Source organism: Seriola aureovittata, chromosome 21 (genome assembly GCF_021018895.1).
Source record: "Seriola aureovittata isolate HTS-2021-v1 ecotype China chromosome 21, ASM2101889v1, whole genome shotgun sequence".
NCBI lineage: Eukaryota > Metazoa > Chordata > Actinopteri > Carangiformes > Carangidae > Seriola > Seriola aureovittata.
The window spans coordinates 10,396,330-10,417,284 of NC_079384.1; the positions used below are offsets into that span (position 1 = coordinate 10,396,330).

The window sequence follows — 20,955 nt, forward strand, 5'->3', positions numbered from 1 at the left end:
CCACTGTCCGGGAGTCACTGCCAGTTCCTCCACTAAACTCCTGCCTGCCTGCCTGCCTGACCTGACGCTGGTTCTTGGCCAGTATTTCATTCAAGTTTCATTTTTCTTAAGGTTTTTTGGGAAAAGGACAAGCAGTCACCATGCAGTCCTGTGCCAGGTGTGGGTTTGTGGTCTACCCCGCTGAGAAGATCAACTGCATTGACCAGGTAAAACCGAAAGATCGTGAGAACAAGTTTCTAGAGATGTTTGAGTGACAAATTTAGTCTTAAATATCTATTCTGAAATACTTTCAGCAAAAGCAAAAGGAACTTTAAAGTAAAAGTAACAGGAAAGTCAGTACACATGTAAGAGTATGGTACAAACAGAGACCAAACAAGAGAATGGTGGCACTAGTTTTTATATGTAATATGTAAAAAAATACACCTCTTACAAAACACATAAAATTAGGTGGTTGGAGGCATTTGGAGATATTTTGTAATAATAATCCAACCCGATTATTTACCACTGAAAAACACAGCAATTTATCTATTTCTGTGTCAAATACAGCACGTGTCAGTGTGCAAAAAGGTGTCAATAATGGAATACAGCAACTGTTCTTGAAAAATACACAAAAAAGGTTATAAAGGCTAAAATTACATCCCACTTAATATACAGTTTTTAATGTGCTATATGGGTCTGAGCATATGTTTGATCCAAAACACGAAGCGATTCCTTCTCACAGACAGATTATTGATGTAACATGTTTTACCACTTGCAATATTGTAACTGCTTCAGCATGAAAAGCATCCTTGTATTTTTGCACTGATTGGTGTCTGTGATGCGATGTCTTTTTAAAGAAAACAAAAAAAAACTTGTTAGACAGAAATGAAGAGGTATACAGTTTAACAGCCAGATAAAAGCTACATCTGAGAATGAGTCAGCGAGTCCAGTTGGAAGAACACACTGTGACTGCTGTCGTTATTTTGGGCCTAGTTCAATTAAAGCTATCTCATTAATCTGTGTAAAATAACCTGTGCAAAAAATTGTTTTTTTTTTCATTTTATGTTCCCAGCATGATAAGCAACATTGAGGTCACGTTTCCTAAGTTTGAGATAAGAGCTTGGATGCTTAGAATAATGTGATTTGTCTTTTCATCTGTCAGAACTGGCACAAAGCGTGTTTTCACTGCGATGTCTGTAAGATGGTTCTCACCGCCAACAACTTTGTCAGCCACAAGAAGAGGCCATACTGCTCCGTGTAAGTATGAGGCACCAGTAACACCTGATGATTTAAGTTTTGATTTGAGCATAGTCCCAAAATCTGATCAAACATCAACCTTTAAGTTCCATTTTGGTGTGAAAATAGATCCCTTCCTTTTTTACAATGGCACTTATTGATGACCATTTCTATACTCCGTCAGACACAATCCGAGGAACAACACATTCACAAGTGTCTATGAGACGCCCATCAACATCAATGCGAAGAAGCAAACCAAGGCGAGCAGTGAGGTATGATGATGTCACACGCAAAAACACAGCAGCAGCAACATGAGATGAAGTATTTTGGCCTTGGTCTAACTCAAGGTGTATTACTGACAGGCTGACATAAGTCACTGTCTATGCCACGTGAGAAATGATCATTCATCAGTGGTTGGTCATGACTGGATTTGCTGTGGGGATTGCTATTCAGAGTGGTCATTGTGTTGGTTTAGATCATCATTGATGTTTTAAAAAAAGGGATTGATACATGCATTACAAATTCATTTAAATAGACCCTCATTTGTTCATAGTAAATCAGTGTTATTAATAATAAAAAAATAAAAATAAATAATAATAATAATAATAATAAAATTCATAATAGAATAATAAGATTTTTTGATGGATATGTTGTTTTAAAATCCCAAAATGTAGTTGAAAAACAGCCAATTCTTCTTTTCAGTGTCTCACTCAGTATCACACAAAGCCACTGGTGACATCACAGAGGACTCAGCTCTATTGACTTGTAAACATACATATAGTCAGAAAGCTCAAGAGCCGATCCTAAGCACATGTATCCCGTTCTGTCAGATCAAAAAGATCTCATTCCCACTTTACGAGTTGGCAAAGAGAGAGAGCGAGAGAGAGAGAGAGAGAGAGAGGTGGACTGCTGCTCTGGGTCCGTGGTGACGGCAGTGGTGTGGAATGGAGAGCGCGGCTCGGGTTATTTCTGTGACTGTGACAGAGGCGAGACAACCCCTCTGCTGAGCCCACTTTATGCTTCAGGGGGCTAAAATTATAGGTCATGAAAAACAGCCTCACATCCCTTCCTCTCCTCTGCCCTGCCACCTGTTCCTGTCTGTCTGAGTCTGTCGCCTGTGTCTACGAGTTCATGCAGTGCTCCTAGGCTTATATTAGCAGTAGGCTAGCGAGCTCATCAGCTACTGTTATATGCCACTAGAGAGACATAGGATTTAACTTGTTGATATTTGATCTGAGGGCTGACCTCAGACCATGCTGAAAAAAACGCTCTAGTTAACAGGCAGTGCTTTTGTTTTTATTATTTTCAATTTTCATTATTTTTTCTTTTTAATGAGATTGACTTGTTTTCGCTGAGTTCTTAAAATTTGGCTCTGGTGGAAAAATTTAACATAGTTTATGCTCTGATACAAGAATGAGTTTATTGTTCGCCCTTTAGCGATGATGCTCCAGAGAAGTCACTCATCACTGCTGTCTCGTATCCCCTGCAATACAGCTGTTCTAATATTAGTTTCGAACGCTTCAACGGCTTAAGGATGATTAGCAAACAGCTCAGAGATCCATCACTCAGTGCTCCATTCTGGATCCTTCCTGGCAGGTCCAGCTTCATCTCGATTGGAACATCTTAGTTATTAATAACAGCACGCTAATATTATCCCTTCATTATTAAGCATGGGAGTTGCAGGTTGTCCGGGTTCAACCTGACTACATAAGAATAGAGTGATGTTTAGTGCTGTGGCTCTGAAGTCAGGGTAATATCAGTCAGGGCTGTCAGGTTTTGATTATTACTTTTTGTTGATTCTGTGCATTAAAACATGCACGTAGATGCTGCAAACACATGTCTAGTGCGCGCATGTGCAACTGTGTGCTGGCCTTGGCTTAATGCTTGTCGTCTATGTGCACTTGTAGCTGAAGTATCGCGAAGATGGCGAGCGCTTTATGTCCACCTTCCATTATGACATGAGGTCCATGGAGCTGGAGAAGGCTCTCCTAGCCAAACAGATGGCCAGCCAGGTGAGCTCCCGGCAGAGCAGCTGGCCTTTACCCCCAGTCAAAAAGAGTTCAAGCCCAAATCTTGATCTTTACTCAAATAATAAAAAGTAGTTCATCCGTTTGTTTTACATATCTTAAATATATAAAGCAAACAACCCTTGATCTTTAGAAATAAATGTGTGCAGTGTTCCGAGATATTACAACAAATAATCAAAAGTAATATTTGATTTAATTTGATTTGGAAATGTTGGAAGTGTATGATTTCAGTGATCGTGGAGAACAGTGGTATAGTAAAGCCTTTTAATAGGCTGTACAATAGATTTTAATGCATAAAACCTCCTCTCCTCTCTCTTCTATTTGGTAAACAACTCCACAACTCTGCTGTGCAGACAAAGGTTTATTTGCTGTTGTTACCATCACTTGATAGAGGCTAAGTAAACCAGAGAAGAAGTAGACAGGGTTGGGTGGCTGATTTAATTCATTTAAGGAATGAAAAGGTACAGTGAATGTATGAAAATTATCAGCTTTGTTTTCAATGTCCAAACAGGCCTTTCATTCTCAGTCTGAGTTCTCACAGCAGCAGCAGACATGGTATTCAGGCATGGTGACCAGCCAGGAGATAGTAACAATGTCTCAGGCACAGAGGGCCGTCAGTGATGTGAGTACACTTTTTGTTCCCTCAACAAAATTTTTCAGGTATAAACTTTATAATACACGGTTATTGTCATCTATTTTCTAATTAAAGAGGCAATTCTGTTTTTATTTGATTCACATTTAACGCTCTAAATTAGTATGACAAACACAATTTAATACGAATGTACTTTTTTTGTGGCGAAGACTGGGTCAACGCTAAAACTATAAACTCTCAGTACAGGTCGAATGTCTTGACTGATTTTGTTTGGTGACAGGTGAAGTACACAGAGGAGTATGAGCAGTCCAAAGGAAAAGGCAGCTTCCCTGCCATGATCACACCAGGTTACCAGGCTGCTAAGAACGCCAACACCTTGGCCAGTAATGTAAGTGAATTTTTTTGCAATCAAAAAAAAAAAAAAACTATCAAAGTTGTCATATGTAATTCATATAAACAGTTTTGTCGATGGTTGTTGTGACCAATGAGCCACATCAAGTTCTTCATTTTCTTCCTCTGCAGCTGGAATATAAAAAGGGACATGAGGAGAGAGTTTCCAAGTACACCACATTTGTTGACCCCCCAGAGGTGATTCTGGCCAAGAAACAAGGACAAATTGTCAGCGATGTAAGCTTTATTTAATTTTACATTAGATCGGATAAAACACTGCCTTTTTCTGTTAACTCAGTCAACTTAAAAAGCAGACATTCTTGTGTGCCTGAATCATTGCTTTCTTCCTCCAGTATGCATATACAGAAGAGTATGAGCAGCAGAGAGGCAAAGGCAGTTTCCCTGCACATCTTACACCTGGATACAAGATGTCAAAGAAAGCCAGTGAGCAGGCCAGTGATGTAAGTAGCGAAATAAAAACGCATACTGTATGTATTCAAACACTGTTATAGAGCCCTGATCCTTGTTTTACAGAGGATAACGTTTTTTATATCCGACCAGATAAAGTATCGTCAGATGTATGAACAGGAGATGAAGGGTAAAGCCAGCACCGAGGCTGCAGTAGCTGAAGCAGTTCACGCCAGAGAAAATGCAGAGAACTTCAGCCAGGTGAGGAAGTTACTCTTACAAAGGACACTTCATCATGGAATGCTGCTTTGCCTTTATTCAATAGAAGACAGAGAATTACAGAGAATCTACTGTAGAGAGAGAGAGAGAGAGAGAGAGAGAGAGAGAGAGAGAGAGAGAGAGAGAGAGAGAGAGAGAGAGAGAGAGAGAAGAGGATGCAACAGACAGACTGATTCAAATACTTAATGTGTGCTCTTTAGAACAATACATCACCTGGACACATCTTTATTTTTGAGATTTTCTGGGACTCAACCCTCAGAATGTTGCATTTGCACCTCAGTGTTAAGTGCTATAAGGAAAATGGTTTACAATGTCTGACGAACAATTCTTCTGATTGCAGATTGCATATACTGAGGAGTATGAGCAGCAACGAGGCAAAGGAAGCTTCCCTGCAATGATCACTCCTGGTTATTATCTGGCAAAAAAGGCCCAGGAAAATGCAAGTAATGTGAGTATCAACGCAAACATAAACTACATCCTTAACAAGATGTAAATAGTTGTTGAGTCAAACATGCAGAAGTTCAAAGGTTGGTGTGTGCAGTTAAAAATGGAGCCTGGATCACTGGTGCAACCATGTGAACAGGTTGCAAATGCTGTGAAAACAATAGTAGAGTGTAAGAGCTTCAGCTTCATCCATCATATGGCTTTGTCATCACTGGGCAGAATAGATGAGGAACCACAATGAGAGGGCCTCCCCATGTCGTCATTCTTTAAGCTCTTCACCCTGACTGAATTAGACCCTGTGTGTTTGTGTGTATATGTGTGTACTGCTAATCTCCTGATCCTACAGTAACACAACATGTTGTCCTTCTACTGTAAGTCATCTTTCATCCCTTTTGCAGCTGAAATACAGAAAGGACTTAAGCAAGATGAAGGGCACCTCGCATTTCCACAGCTTGACATCCGAGGACAACCTGGCTCTGAAGAATGCCCGCAAGATCAACAAGCTTGTCAGTGAGGTGAGTTTGTCAGTGATTGTCGGGCTCTCAAGACAAAGACCAGATCTTCATTCAGCACATCTGCCTTTTAGTCTTATTTCTAGCTTTTCTCCAAGATGCTGGTTTTATCAGTATCATTAAATCTATGCTAAAGTTTATGACAAAGCATTTTCCAAATAGAAATCCTGCTGCTCAGTGTAAGTGTGTGTGTGTGTGTGTGTGTGTGTGTGTGTGTGTTTTCAAGAGCTGGAAATACTGGGCATACTGTGTCAGTGTCCAGCCGACATGAAGCCACTCAACCTACATTTTTGGCATCTCTGACATGCCTGTCCGATGGGGTTACAGCTTACCTCCAAGGCCACAGGACGTCCTGTCAAACTACTGTTACCTCACATACGAACACAGTGCTTCAGTCTTGAGCAACTATTCTGAGCCTAGGGAATATGACATATACATGTTATCAGTGTCTAAAACCATACTGAGATATTATCCGACCGCAACAGTTTTTGATTTAATAAGAAAAATATCTTAATTTTTCTTGAATGTTTGGCCGGGAAAAAAATTAAATGGTGTCACACTGCCATTGTTTAACTCTTGTTTGTCTCAGTGACTCTTGAGTTATGATGGAGTGTCACTCATTGAGGTGACTGATTAGTTGCAGGCACTTTACTGTATATATAGCACATAACATGAACTGGAATGGCTGGCACCGCAGAGCTGTGACTGTTCAACAAAAACATAAGGGCTGAAAGATTTTACAAAACAGCCGCTTTGATTTAATTATTCTCCAACAGGTGGAGTATAAGAAGGACTTGGAGAACACCAAAGGCCACAGCATCAATTTCTGTGAGACACCACAGTTTCAAAATGCTGCTAAAGTTGCAAAGTTCACCAGTGATGTAAGTATGACACTTTTTTTTTACATTTTTGCAGAGAGAAAACACCATGTTTCTTTTCGGCAAAACCTACACTGGAGGGTTCTGTATACTCATTTTTTCTTCATCTTTCTATACCTTTAAAAGAACAAGTACAAAGAGAAGTACACCAGCAATATGAGGGGCCACTATGAAGACTCAGGAATTGATAAGAAGACCATGCATGCCATGAAAGCCAGGAAGCTGGCGAGTGATGTAAGTCTTGTTTTTTTATTCACTAGCCATAATATATAAAAAAATATATTTGTGAACTCCACATATTGTCTCAGCTTTAATACGGTTTCATATTAAATGGCTGCCTTGACATTTTGAATGTTTAATTCCTAACAGTTATTCTAGACCTGGTATTCTCTGTCATTGGCAAAAAAAAGGGAATTTTTCTTGTCATATTGAATGACTAATCAAATGATGAATTACAAATATTACATTCATCATATGCATAAATGTGTACTTTAACATACATATACGTACATATGGTTGATAAGAACTGATTTGTAAAACCTATATAAGTTGAGCTTGTTGCTGTGCCAATGATTTTGCTGAGATAGTCCTCTTGTACATTTCAGATTTCTTACAAACAAGGCTGTGAGCAGGAGCAGGGTGAATACAACTACCCAGCCACCCTCACACCAGGTTACCAAAGCCAAAGGAAACTGGACCCACTCAAAGACGTGAGTTCTCTCAAATTAAATCAAAGTGTAATTTTTAACAGTTGAAATCAATGTATAGGCCATATGCAAATACATATTAATATATTTCTCAAGTAGAGGGATGTCTTTTATGATTGATTTCTTGTTTATCAAAAATATTTCCTATGTGATTGCAGAAGAACTACAGGCAACATATTGACCAGGTCAAGTACAGTCCAGTGACAGACACGCCTGAGATTATTCTAGCAAAGAAAAACGCTCAGCTTGTCAGCAATGTAAGTAAACAGCATAATGACAACATAAGCTACCAATGATTGATATTGAGCACTTTGACTAACACCAACTTCTCTGAGCACTTTCCAGCTGCACACTGTACTTACGCGCACTGAGCTGACCCTGGTATTTGAATTTGTAATTCGTGTGTCCTTTAGCTGAATTACAAAGCAGGCTATGAAAAGACGAAGCACCAGTACACACTGTCCCAGGATCTGCCCCAAATCCAAAAGGCCAAAGCCAACGCTGCTTTGTGCAGCGATGTAAGTTAACACACAGGCACTTTCTCATATATGCATGCACGAGCGTGCTGCGTTCACGCTTTTAGGATTCATACACACGTCGAAATTAATTCACATGATCACAGGAAATCACTTCTCATTCATCAAGTCATGATTTGACAATCCATATTCATCTTTCCAGATTAAATATAAAGAGGAGTGGGAAAAATCCAAGTCTAAAGCCTGCGACATCGGCATGGACGACCTGAGTATCAAAGCAGCCAAAGCTTCTCGAGACCTCGCCAGTGATGTAAGTGAACACACATTCTTCTCCACTGCAAGGAGATATAATCGGAGGGGGACAGAGCTAATGGCTGAGCAAAAAAAGTGGGTGTAATACTTGGCAAATGAAATTTGTGGCAAAATGAAATTAAGTCAGATGGGCATGTGTTTCAGATTAAATACAAAGAGATCTACATGAAGAACAAGGAAAAGGCAGTGGGGGTCAACATGAGCGACTCCAAGACTCTGCACTCTCTTCAAGTGGCCAAGATGAACAGCGATGTAAGTTGTTTTGATCAGTGATTACAGGCATTAAGAATTATCTGACACAAACGAGACATTCACATGCCACTTTCTATGTACTTATATTTATTGTCGCCTCTTCAGATTGAATACAAGAAGGGCTCCAAGGAGAGCCAGGCTCAGTTCACCCTCCCTATGGACATGGTCAACCTGAGCCACGCCAAAAAGGCTCAAGCCCTCGCCAGTGACCTGGAATATCGCACGAAGCTCCACGAGTACACCGTCATGCCGGATGACATCAAGGTCCAGCAGGCCAAAAAGGCGTATTCCCTTCAAAGCGAGGTACGGGACAGGAGAAAGGAATGAACCCTAGGCTGTCATTTATATGTTTAATGCTATACAAGTGAATTTTTACCAGGTTAATGATTAATTTTTTGTCCTTTGCTCCACAGAACCAGTATCGTTCAGACCTGAACTGGATGAAAGGAGTGGGCTGGGAGGCTGAAGGATGTCTGAACATAACCCAGGCCAAGAAAGCTGGAGATCTGCTTAGTGATGTCAGTATGATTATGATTTGTGTGTGCATATTTTAGTTAGTTGTATTAGGCACACTGTTTATCTGCTGTATCTGCCCTCTCTCCCCCTTTCAGACCAAATACCGTCAGAAGGCAGACAGCATCAAGTTCACCCAGGTGGCGGATGATCTCTCCATCAAACACGCCAAGAAGAGCCAGGAGCTGCAGAGCGACGTAAGGTCTTCACTTCAAAGCTGTAATCTTGTACGTCTAATTACGGTGCGCTCTCACAATATATGTCTGTCTGCTTCTGACTTTCAGCTGGTGTACAAGGCAAACACAGAGCAGATCATACACCAGTACACCATGACAAAGGACGAGCCTCTCTTCAGACAAGCCAAGGCTAATGCTGAGCTTCTCAGCGGGGTAAGTTCAGTGAATGTTACTGTGTGTGCGTTACACTGGCGTATACAAGAGCTTCATCGTGTATCATATCTTTTGTGATTACAGCAAAATGAACTTTAGTAAATACATTTGTGAGTTGCTTATCTGTTGAACTATGAGATTGAGTTACTGTTGTAAAAATTAGATTTTGTTATTAAGAGAATGTTGTCAGGGTTTTTGATCAGTTGCACTTTAATGACTGCGATGCTCCCTTCCATTTACAGCCTACGTTGGTAATATAATGAACTCACAGTACAGTAGCAACCTTGTTTCTTGGAGTCATGCCCCTTCACTTCGATTGCAGAAGGTCAACAATTAATACTGAGTGAGAGGTTTCCATGGCGATGTACTCACACAGTAGAGTATCATACATTTCGGATTTTGTGACCTGACTACTGGTTCATCAGGCTGCTGCCCTCAGAAGGATGAATCACTTGATTCAAATCTTAAACTAAGGATTCTTAATTATTTACTTTTCCCATGAGGCAAAAAATAAAGTTGATTAACCGAGGACTTAGTCCATTATTTGGACATTAGCACAATTACATTAGTACTGAAAATCAATCAAATCCTGACTGACATAATGCAGTTTAGCTGTTGAGATGTTTAACTGGCATTAGATCCACACACAGTGTTTGGTCTTTCATGGCCAATCTGCCTTGCATGTGGCCAAAACATAAAGAAAATCAGTTCATTTACAGGTACAGTAAAGAGCTATTGTGCATCTTTGCATTCTGTTTTCAGACGAGTACTTTGCATGTAGTTTATCTGTGCACTTGGTGGTAAAATATCTGGAAAACCTTTTACTTTAAACACATCCATTTTAGTTAAATTGTATGATATATTTATTTGAGGTGCTCATTGGGTTTCTGATGACTTAAAAGTCTTTAGCTTAAAATGAATGGAAACAAAGATTACTATGAGAGAAGAAGAAGACTAAAAACTCATCAGATCATCACACATCAGGCTTAATGTGTATTACCCATTTTGTCTTCATTTTATTTCTGCATCTTGCATTTTTCCTCATAATTTTTTGAAGCAAAAAGCACACAACAGATAAAAAAGTATTTCTGTAATGTTTTCCGACCTTTCTGTTTGCATACTGTACATGTTAGGTGACTGATGTTCATTTTTTTTTTCTAGAAAGTGTACAGGAGCAACTGGGAGAAGCAGAGGGAGAAGGGCTTTGAGCTGAGTTTGGACTCTCTCGCTATACTCACCGCCAAAGCTAAGAGGGACCTGGCCAGTGATGTGAGTTATTCTAAAAACAGTCTGTATCTTTAATATTAGCCTGAGGAGAAAAAATTGCAATCGTGTATTTTAAATTCCACTTTGAAACTTTGATATCTCGTCTGCCTGCAGGTGAAATACAAGGAGAAGTATGAGAAAAACAAAGGCAAGGTGATCGGTATTAAGTCAGTCAGCGACGACTCTCAGATGGCCCACTCTGCTCTGGCCACCAAACTACAGAGTGACCGCCACTACAAGAAGAACTACGAGGACACAAAGACCAAATACAGGTGACTTACAGACAACTCTAATGTGCATCTCTCACACCCATATGCATCTGATCAGGAATAGTTTCACATCTGACACACCAGGTAAATAAAGTTAAGGGTACTTGACTGTAAGATAAATAGCAGCGCGCTCGATCAGTGAACTCTGATTTAAAGCAGGTTTTTACATAAAATCCACTTAGTTGAATGGATTGCTAATTAGAGAGATCATTAAGGCTTCATTGTCTGACCTCTGGTGAAAGAAATGTTTTCCTCAGAGGGGGGAGGCTGTGTGTGTTGTCTAAAAGAGGCAAATGGTTTTACTTCAACATTCAACATGAATGAAAATCATAGCTATCTTTTTACAAATAAAACGAATCCTTTGCTGAAGCTACAAAGATCACACATGTCATCACTCTGATAAAGTCCAAATCAAGATGAAGTGCTGTAGTGAGGGGGAATTACCCCAGTAATCAAAGAACTCTGATTCAGTTTATTACCAGCAAAACTTCCCTTAAATCTTCTGTCATTTTGGAACAAAACTCCTCCGTTTACTTAATGAAATTAATCTTGTCCCCAGTGTTTCTCTGGACATGATGAACATCAGCCATGCCAAGAAGGCTCAAGACCTGGCAACCGAGACCAACTACAGGACTTTCCTCCATGAGTACACCACGCTGCCAACTGACATGAATGTTGCCTGGGCTAAGAAGGCCTATGGACTACAGAGCGATGTAAGTCTCATCGTCTGACGTTCAAATAACAACTTGTTTTTTATGAGAAGCTGCCTTGTTAACTACAAGACTGTAGAATTTGGCCTTTGAAATTGAAACGTGTGTCTGAATGTGTGTCTTCAGAAACAGTACAGGTCAGATCTGAACTGGATGAAGGGCGTCGGCTGGGAGGCCTCAAAATCTCTGGACGTCCAGCAGGCCAAGAAAGCCGGAGAACTCGTCAGCGAGGTAACTTCTGATTCTGTGACCCAGAATGCATTGCTGAAATCAGCTGCAAGTTAAGGGGTGTGATGATTCTTGGTAATATTAAATAAAAGATAAATGTCACCACTTACAGTATATGGTTAAATACTATCCCACAGCAACAGACCAAAAAAAAGTGTTTCAGTCCTTGACCTTCATTAACATTTCCCTCATTAATGGTAATTACAGAGAGAGAGAGTCAAATGTAATTTAAACCACTTATCCTGCAGTGTATGATTATTATTAATAGCTATGAGAACTATGTAGGTAAATTGGCACAGAGAGCATGAGAAAGTGATAAGCATGACTGTTTAACATATGACTGGAAGGCTCATATCTAGGTTTACGGCTTAGGTCAGACTGTATTTAAAGAGCTGCGGCCGCAGGATCATTCCTGTTCTCTTGAAACTGGGTTAAGTACGTGGACTGCACCCCAGCTATAACAAGAGACCAGGCTGATTACAGTTACTGAAGCTATTAGGTATCACAAAGATTCCACTTCGCCAATTAGGCGAAATCAGTTTTACGCTTGTTTTTCCTGGTTTCTTTATCTTTACTAAATTGATTTGGTTCATGGGTCCACACTGCTTACATTGATATATTGCGTTATAGTTTTTTAGACAGGTAGATGAGGAAATACATGATGCATCGATGTATGTGATTTGTGCCGTCCAGACCTTCAAACAGAAAGCTGTTCGTGTTCTCCATTAATGTCGAGTGTCAGTTTCCTAAAAGCTTCTCGGCCCCCAGATCTTCTTAGTGCGCAATGTCCACACGGGGCTCAGGGGGCTGTGTTACAGAAACTTCCTGACTCTGAAATCGTTTCTAATTATGAACTTTGGTCATTTGATTTACCTTCATATTTAACTGATTTAGTAGAGAAAACTGAAGAACTCAAACAGTTTGAAATATCCTGATCAGGGATAACTGATGAATCATGATTGTTAAAATAATTTTACCTCTTTAGTGAAACATTGTCCTGTCCTTTCAACCTGCTCCTACTTTATCACAATACCATTTGGCATAGCAATCATTTAGTTTAAATATTTTAAAATGAAACAACCTTCTTATCCATTGATTGTTTTATAAACACTTTTTTGTAAATGCCTGTAAATGGTGTATAAAGATATTTCTGTGACATATCTGTGACAGACTGGCAACACCAGACTCTATTCATAACCTCTATATAAGCAGCCACTTATTTTAACAGTCATTCCAGTCATGGTTACCAACATTAGACCATGAAATGACAGAACACAAATAGAACAGAGCCTTGAGTCCCTCCAGAACAGGTTTTTATAATCTATATTTGTATCTATATGTATATGTAGTTATGTGTGTATCTATCTATCAAGAAAATAAAGCAAAATAGTTTTTTATTTTGACACATGGCATATATTTTTTAGTAGGAATGTTTGTCATACTGTTGTGCCCTCTACTGCTCATCAAATGCATGTGCACCTGGTTTTTCATGGCTGTGTCTTGATACTCGTCACTCTGGTACTTTATGCGGAATTTTGTTGTTGAATCTGTAGAAAAAGTACCGCCAGGATGTGAGCGCTCTGAGGTTTACCAGTGTTGAAAACACTCCGGAGATGGTCCAAGCCAAACTCAGCAACAAACTGGCCATTGATGTAAGTTGAGTTGCCGTTTGTGCTCTTTGTCCTTTATTTAATGGAGAAGACGCATTTGAAATACGCATTTGTTTCACTGGTTTTCACCATTTTACTTCTTTATACTTTTTTGGTTGAACCGAAGCTTGTCTTAACCACAGCTGACCATTAAAAATACTGTAAATATGAAGTGTGTAAACAGAAAGAGGAAGCTTATAATGTCATGCAGCACCTGAGTGTGATCAAATATCTGAGGTAAACTGAGTCAGTGATGCTGCGCGCTTTCTCCTTCACAGAGGTTGTACAGGGAGAAGGGTGAAAACTTGAAGCACAACTACACGCTCAGTGGAGAGCTGCCGGAGATGGTGCAGGCCAAGCTCAATGCTATGAACATCAGTGAGGTAAAGAACTGAGTTTTTAAGAACTCACACATAAACATCTATCAAACAGACAATGAAAGCTGCGTTTGTGAGGTGTAACCAGGGGGAACTGAGTTTGTGCATCTGCTGTGTTGTATTTTCAGAGCCATTACAAGGAATCCTGGACCAAGATACGTGATGGTGGTTACAAGCTGCGTCTGGATGCCATTCCTTTCCAGTCTGCCAAAGCATCTGCAGAGATCCTCAGCGATGTGAGATTACGACAAATTAATATTGGATAAATATTTATTCATGCAATATTTATTTATTGCATTAATAAATATTTTTTAATGTTTGTCATTTTCACCATGGCTTAAAAAATCTTGATCTGCAACAGCTGTGATTATTTTTGTAAAATTTGTAGCAGATCACTTGTTTTGTTTAATGGTGAATTGACTGTTCAACACACTGACAAGATCTCAGACAATTTTACACAAACTTTAAACATCTAATTTTTACTCAGCTGATGTCAATGATTTGCAATTTCAGCAAAAGTACAAAGAGGAGTTTGAGAAGACTAAAGGGAAGATGATCGGACTTAAGGGACTACAGGATGATTTGAACATTGCTCACTCGGTCCACGCCAGCAAGCTACAGAGCGACGTGAGTGTTTTTTGGGGTTTTTTCACTCTAATTTAGCAGAAAAAACGTGTTCAAAAACATACAAACATACAAGACTTTCTTTTATCCGTTTGTCTCTCTCCAGATTAAGTACAAGCAGGATTCAGCGAAGGAGCTCTCAAAGGTCCACCTGTCCATGGACATGATGGAGGTCGCCCATGCTAAAAAGGCCCAGTCGCTGGTCAGCGAGCAGGACTACAGACTCACCCTGCATCAGTACACCTCCCTGCCCGATGACATGAAGGTGCAGGCGGCCAAGAGAGCGTACGCCCTCCAGAGCGAGGTGAGAGGGACAGTGCACTGCTGCAGGCACAGCTTCTGTTGTAATTGTGAAATGTGAAAAGAAAACACTGCGGATTTTTAGGCTAAAATATCTTTAAAAAATTGATTAAGGGAACCAACGGTTAGTTTATAATACTACACAAGTGATTTAATCAGCACTTATAAAGCAGTGCCATCTTAATTATATATAAAGTCTCAAGGGCTACTCAGCCATCACAACGTGAAATAAATGTGATTTTCACTACAGCAATTAAATGTTGCATCATCAGTAATTTATCATAGGAAGTATGCCACTTTGATTTTTGAAAGTAAGATTTTAATAATGTTTTGTGTCATTAAAAATATGTATTTTTGATGTACGTGTTTGTCACAGAATGTGTATCGCTCTGACCTGAACTACCTGCGTGGTGCCGCCTGGATCGCCACTGGGGCTCTGCAGATTGAAGGCTCCAAGAGGGCCACAGACCTCATCAGTGATGTGAGATGTCCTTGTTGTTTTTGGGGTTTTTTTGTTCCTCTTTTATCATTTTTTTGTGCACATACAGCACTATATGCTTCCCATGCCTACATGCAGGTCCAGATCTTAAAAAGTCCAATCTACAGTATATAGTTGTGTGTTGATACTCACTTTGAATGATGACTTCATTATTCAGAATACAAAGCGATGATTTCATTTATACTTTGACCTACAAAAACATAACAGGGGCTAACTTGTGATGGTTCTTCTGTAACAGAAAAATTACCGCCAGCAGCCGTACAACTTCAAGCACACCTCTGTCGCTGACTCTCCAGATATCGTCCACGCCAAACTCAGTGGACAGATCACAAATGAAGTGAGACAATAAGCTTATTGTTCTTAGTTCTGTTCTCATAAGCCTCCTCCAGGTTTTTCTATTTTGTTGTTTTTGATTTTCTTAGTTAATGATGATGATGATGATGATGATGATGATGATGAAATGTCCTCTATCTCTCTCACTCCCAGCGTTTGTACAAAGAGAAGGGGGTGAATGACCAACACAACTACACTATAACAACTGAGAGACCAGAGATTACACAAGCAAAGATCAATGCAGCCAACTTTAGCGAGGTACTCTTAGTTCCTGTGACCTCAGCACTGCACAACATCTGTAAACATCCATGACTCATTCTACTGTCTCTATGTGTGCGTTTTTTTTTTGTTTTTTTTTTAAGGTTAATGACCATTTGCTCTTTGTCTCTCTGCTGCAGATCAAGTACAGAGAGTCCTGGCACACCCTGAGGGCTCAGGGCTACAAACTCACCATGCAGGACATCCCCTTCCAGGCTGCCAAGAGCTCCACAGGCATCGCCAGTGATGTAAGAGACAAAAAACACAAAATATAGATGAATATTCATTGAAAATATCCACCTGAAGGGAGGCCACATGAAAATACCAAATGCATATATTAATATAAGAATACCATAAGAACAAGAGTATAATAAAACACAACAACAAAGTAGACTGCATCAGAACCTATAGATGTTACTTTTTGCGTGTTCCTCTTGTATGGTGTTTTGTTATCGGTCTAAAACTGAAACTAACTCCAGCTGTAACCTCCGTCTCTCTGCAGTACCAGTACAAACACAACCACCTGCTGGAAAAGGGGAAACACATTGGTGTCAAGAGCGTCTTGGAAGACCCACGTCTCCTGCACTGCCTGCAGGCGGGCCGGCTGGCCAGCGACCAGGAATACCGCAAGGACGCACTGACAGCCAGCGGTCAGTACCACCTCACCCCAGACATGATTAATCTGGTGACGGCTAAGAACGCCCAGGCCCTGGCCAGCGATCAGGACTACAGGAAGAGGCTGCATGAGTACACAGTGCTTCCTGATGACATGAAAGTCAAGTGGGCCAAAAAGGCTTACGACCTGCAGAGTGAGGTGAGGGAACGAGATACAGAGAAAGGATGAGAGATCGTACTGATAAGGCAAACTCTGTGTACAAATGTTATTGCCTTATGTCTAGAAACTCTACAAGTCAGACCTCAGTTTCATGAAGGGAGTGGCCTGGGACGGAGTGGGTGCACCTCAGCTGGAGTCGGCCAAAAAGGCTGGAGAACTTATCAGTGATGTGAGTTTATGTGAAAAAATGGTATTAAGTGGTTAAAATACATGTCTATGTCATAATAGGACCAAAAAGTAAAAATACCTAAAAATATATTTTTTTAATCATCTGGATTTTTGATATTTGATTTATTCAATCTTCAAGTGTTCAGTTCTACTTTGGCTAAATTTGACTCCTTTACATGAAGGTATAAATGCTATTTCAATGCCTTCTTACTGAAATATTTATTTATTTATTATTGCGTTGGCCTGGAAGTTGTTGATGTTGTTGTTACATCTGTAAATACTGGAATCAGTCCATAAAATACCCATCACATGTAAGTTTTTAATGAAGCTCCCTGTTGGAAAATGATTAAATACAATAAAATAAAACCATAGATGCCGGTAGCTACATTCCTGATCGTATATGAAGTCACAGTCGTTGTTATTTTTGTTGATTATAAATTGTCCTCTTTTTAAAGTCAATGTGACATTAATAAAACATTTTTATGACAGGTGAGATATTTGACTTTTGGGAGTCAATTTTACTGTAAATTCTAATGCAGTGACTGACAGCTGGAAGTTCATTTAATTAAGCCTGGAGGACATCCCACTTTCAATATGACTTTACCGCAAGTCTCAGCCATTTTTATTTCCCGCTGTTAAAGTTTATGTGGTCTTCCTTCGTGCAGAAGAAGTACCGTCAGCTGCCTGGCCATCTGAAGTTCACCTCAGTGGCTGACTCTCCTGATATTGTCCATGCCAAGACGAGCTATCAACAGTGCAGTGAGGTAGGGTGACAAAATTAATATGCTTTAGAAATCATTCATGCTACTTTAAGGAACTTTTGTTATTGTATCTGTAAGAACCTGTTGATATCCTGTTTGATATCATGTATTTGTCTTCTGTCCACTGCAGAGGCTGTACAAATCTGGAAAGAATGATGACATGCATAAGTACACCTTACACTCAGATGATCCGGACTTTGTTCGAGCCAAGATGAATGCCCAGCAGATTAGTGATGTAAGCCGCTCTTCAGATACTTCTCACCATCACAAATACACACAAACTACTTAAAATCACCGTGGAAAGATGTCAATATCTCTTTGTGACATTTCTTGCCTTCAACATTCTTTTCCTATGAAGAAAGTTTACAAGGCGTCTGGGGAGCAGGTAAAGACATCAGGCTATGACCTGAGGCTCGACGCCATTCCTTTCCAAACTGCCAAGACCTCCAGAGAAATCGCCAGTGACGTGAGTTCAGTTTGTCACAAGATTTAAGTCCCTTCAGCCTTTCCTGAGAAATTAAACACAAATTAGGATTTAGTTTAGTTTAGTTTGTATGCACCTTTTGTTTTTTACTTGGCCTGTTAATCTTGAACAACTCCTACCTAATGCTTAATTTATTTACGGAAAAAATTTGTCTTCTTTAAGATTTTATGTTTACTGCCCATTCTTTTTATTGCAACTAAAATTTAATTTACAACTATTATTTACTTACTTATTTACTACTTTTATTATTTACAATTGGAAAGTTTTGCTCATGTATTCTGAAAGTGGCATAAATAACAAAGTATTTCACTAATCTTACAAAGGCATTCTGAAAAAGATACATGCAGTTCTAAGTTTAAGCCCCTAAATCTAAATCACAACAACTTAAAAAAAACCCTCTATTTCTCCCTTCAACAGTTCCGTTACAAGGAGTCCCATCTGAAAGAGAAGGGCCAACAGGTGGGGCTGCGCTGTGTGGAGGACGACCCTAAGATGGTGCACTCTCTGGCAGCCAGCAAGCTCCAGAGCAACCTGGAGTATAAACGTCAGTCCAAGGAGGAGCGCGGCCAGTACAAGATCCATGCTGACCAGCCTGAGTTTCTGCAGGCCAAGAAGAGTCAGGCGCAGGCCAGTGACCTCTCCTACCGCCACAAGCTCCACGACTACACCTGCGACCCCGAGCAGCTCAATGTCAAGCATGCCAAGCAGGCCTACAAGCTGCAGAGTGATGTACGTCATGGTGCAAGTAGCAGATATTGGTGAAAGGTTTTTTTTTTTTTTTTCAAGTGTCTTTGCTACATTTAGCATCATTATTCCACTTACACACTGACACTGGCGTTCACTGAGGTGTTGGAGGCCAAAAACAGAGCTAAAGAGAGATTAAATATTTAGTATTTGTCCTTCAGGCCCACTTCTACAGATTTAATTGGTACGATGTCGATGTCCCACTCCAATTGCCGCTGCATTTTGTTGTAGGTGAACTACAAATCAGACCTGAACTGGATCAGGGGAGTGGGCTGGACCCCTCCCGGCTCCCACAAGGCCGAGCTTGCCCGCCGGGCTGCAGAGCTGGGACTGGCCGAGGGAGTTAGCACTGACGAGGCTATCGCAAAGTACCAGCACATGATGATGGTGAGAGAACTGGGAAGATGAATTCTAGTAATTTCCTGTAGATCGACTTTTTCTATATGGAATAAATGATCAATTTTAAATGATCATTTTGTCCTTGTTTCAGGTGTATCACCAGCAGCAGATGGAGCAGCAGCAGCAGCAGATGTCAGAGCAGGCGGAGACGAGCGAGGAAATTCAACAAGGTGTCAACATGGACGCCATGGAGGTCCTTCACGTCAAGAGGAAGAAGACCATTCAGACCGTACAGAAAAAGTCAACCAGCAGCACCACAACCTCATTCAGATCCATGGAGAAGAAGTCCAGCACCAGCTCGTCCTCCTCGTCGGCTGCCCTCCAGAACACAGTCAGGACGTCTATGTCTAGTAAAGCTGCTGCGATAGAAGACGCATAGATCAGAGGAGGTTTTATAGATGATAGTGTTTAGAGATTGTTAAAGATGGCCACTCTCGGAAGGTGAGGTGAACTTTTACTGAGGGGTTTACTTTCCAGGCGGTGTTTTTGGCATCTGTTTTGATGAAATTGACTGTTGTAGTCTAGTTACATAAGATGCCACACCAATGTCAAACAGAGCTACTGTAGGTGCAAGAATGAACTGTAAAATAATTGTTTTAACGATTACGAAGGTGGTTAAGCATGTGGAATTGGAACAGGAATTGTCATGTTTGTTGAAAGGATTGTCGAAGTATGTGGTGAACAAAAGGGAATTCAGAAAAAAAAAACTATTTTCAGATTCAATGCAAGTGTTTTTTACTGTTTATCAAAGCTTCAGGCTGGGTTATACAGCCCAGGAGATCATGAAAATGTTAATTTCAAGCAAAAACATCAAGAATTAATTCAGATTGTTTTAGATACTGGATGAAATGCTGGAAGGAAAGTTTGCAATTACTTTTGTATATTGGTCTGTTCAGAAGATACGGAGCATATATATGGCCAGCACTTCAGAATATTTTTTCATAATTTTCTTTTTTATCTTTAGAGAAGAACACATGGAGGTGCCGACAAAACCTTGTCGCAGCCATGCAAAAACATTTTCGTACGAGGTCTGATAATGTGGTTCACTTTGAGCTAGGCTCAGTGAGAATTAAGTACAGGCCCACTGAAATGATGTGTGATCTACATTTTGTCTGGCAGGTTCAGCTTTGTGAGTTTGTAACAGTGCCTCTTTTAACTCAAAGCTGGACTCAGAGTAAATGCTTGGTTTTATCGCTGATAAAAAAAAATAAACAGTTTGACTTTTTTTCAAGGCAAACTAAGCTGTCATCTCTTTGTCTTTCCAAAGTCAGAAGGATTTCTCAGGCCAGTGTATCAGTAATGCAGATCAGTCGACTAATGTTCAGTTGATCTTGCTCTTGATCCAGTTGAGGAATGTTTGGACGTTGGCGTAGACACCAGGCTTGTTCTTCACACCACAGCCATGACCCCAGCTCACCACACCAGTGATGTAGTGTGTGCCGTTTTGCTCACACACCAACGGGCCACCTGAGTCACCCTGCAGAATTATGGAGAGTTAAGATTATAATATTTCCTGTGGGGAAGGTCACTGCTACAGGACTAATATATCAGCACAGGCCTGATGCCTGATGGTTTGAACTTAAAGGTCCCATATTATATAATGTGTATAGTGTGTCTGTTTTGATTATAAAGCAGGTCTAGGTGCTATATTATTACT

General features: G+C 40.2%; 2 protein-coding genes across 4 annotated transcripts in view; one reads left to right on the forward strand and one right to left on the reverse strand.

The window, feature by feature from the left end:
* On the forward strand, positions 1-20,535 carry nrap (nebulin-related anchoring protein). 3 transcript variants are annotated; one of them, XM_056366506.1, is made up of 43 exons: positions 1-206; positions 1,142-1,236; positions 1,400-1,487; positions 3,123-3,227; positions 3,754-3,864; positions 4,115-4,222; positions 4,357-4,461; positions 4,578-4,685; positions 4,786-4,893; positions 5,252-5,359; positions 5,754-5,870; positions 6,644-6,748; positions 6,872-6,979; positions 7,351-7,455; positions 7,611-7,709; positions 7,866-7,970; positions 8,131-8,238; positions 8,385-8,492; positions 8,598-8,795; positions 8,906-9,010; positions 9,104-9,202; positions 9,290-9,394; positions 10,556-10,663; positions 10,775-10,932; positions 11,489-11,642; positions 11,766-11,870; positions 13,421-13,519; positions 13,795-13,899; positions 14,022-14,129; positions 14,407-14,520; positions 14,624-14,821; positions 15,194-15,298; positions 15,555-15,653; positions 15,803-15,907; positions 16,048-16,155; positions 16,410-16,721; positions 16,807-16,911; positions 17,576-17,674; positions 17,802-17,906; positions 18,030-18,137; positions 18,573-18,884; positions 19,131-19,286; positions 19,390-20,535. In XM_056366506.1, the coding sequence occupies exons 1-43, from the start codon at positions 141-143 to the stop codon at positions 19,675-19,677; spliced, it is 5,415 nt and encodes a 1,804-aa protein (XP_056222481.1). In that variant the 5' UTR covers positions 1-140; the 3' UTR covers positions 19,678-20,535. The 3 variants fall into 3 exon arrangements, with proteins under 3 accessions (XP_056222481.1, XP_056222479.1, XP_056222480.1); XM_056366504.1 differs by lacking the exon at positions 3,123-3,227; XM_056366505.1 differs by lacking the exon at positions 3,123-3,227 and having other exon boundaries at positions 3,769-3,864.
* Positions 20,017-20,955, reverse strand: part of LOC130162720 (hyaluronan-binding protein 2-like) — a 13,149-nt gene continuing 12,210 nt past the window's right edge. The window contains exon 13 of the mRNA XM_056366507.1: positions 20,017-20,775. Within this exon, the coding sequence (XP_056222482.1) occupies positions 20,620-20,775 (156 nt within the window). The 3' untranslated portion in view covers positions 20,017-20,619. The remainder of the gene's footprint in view (positions 20,776-20,955) is intronic.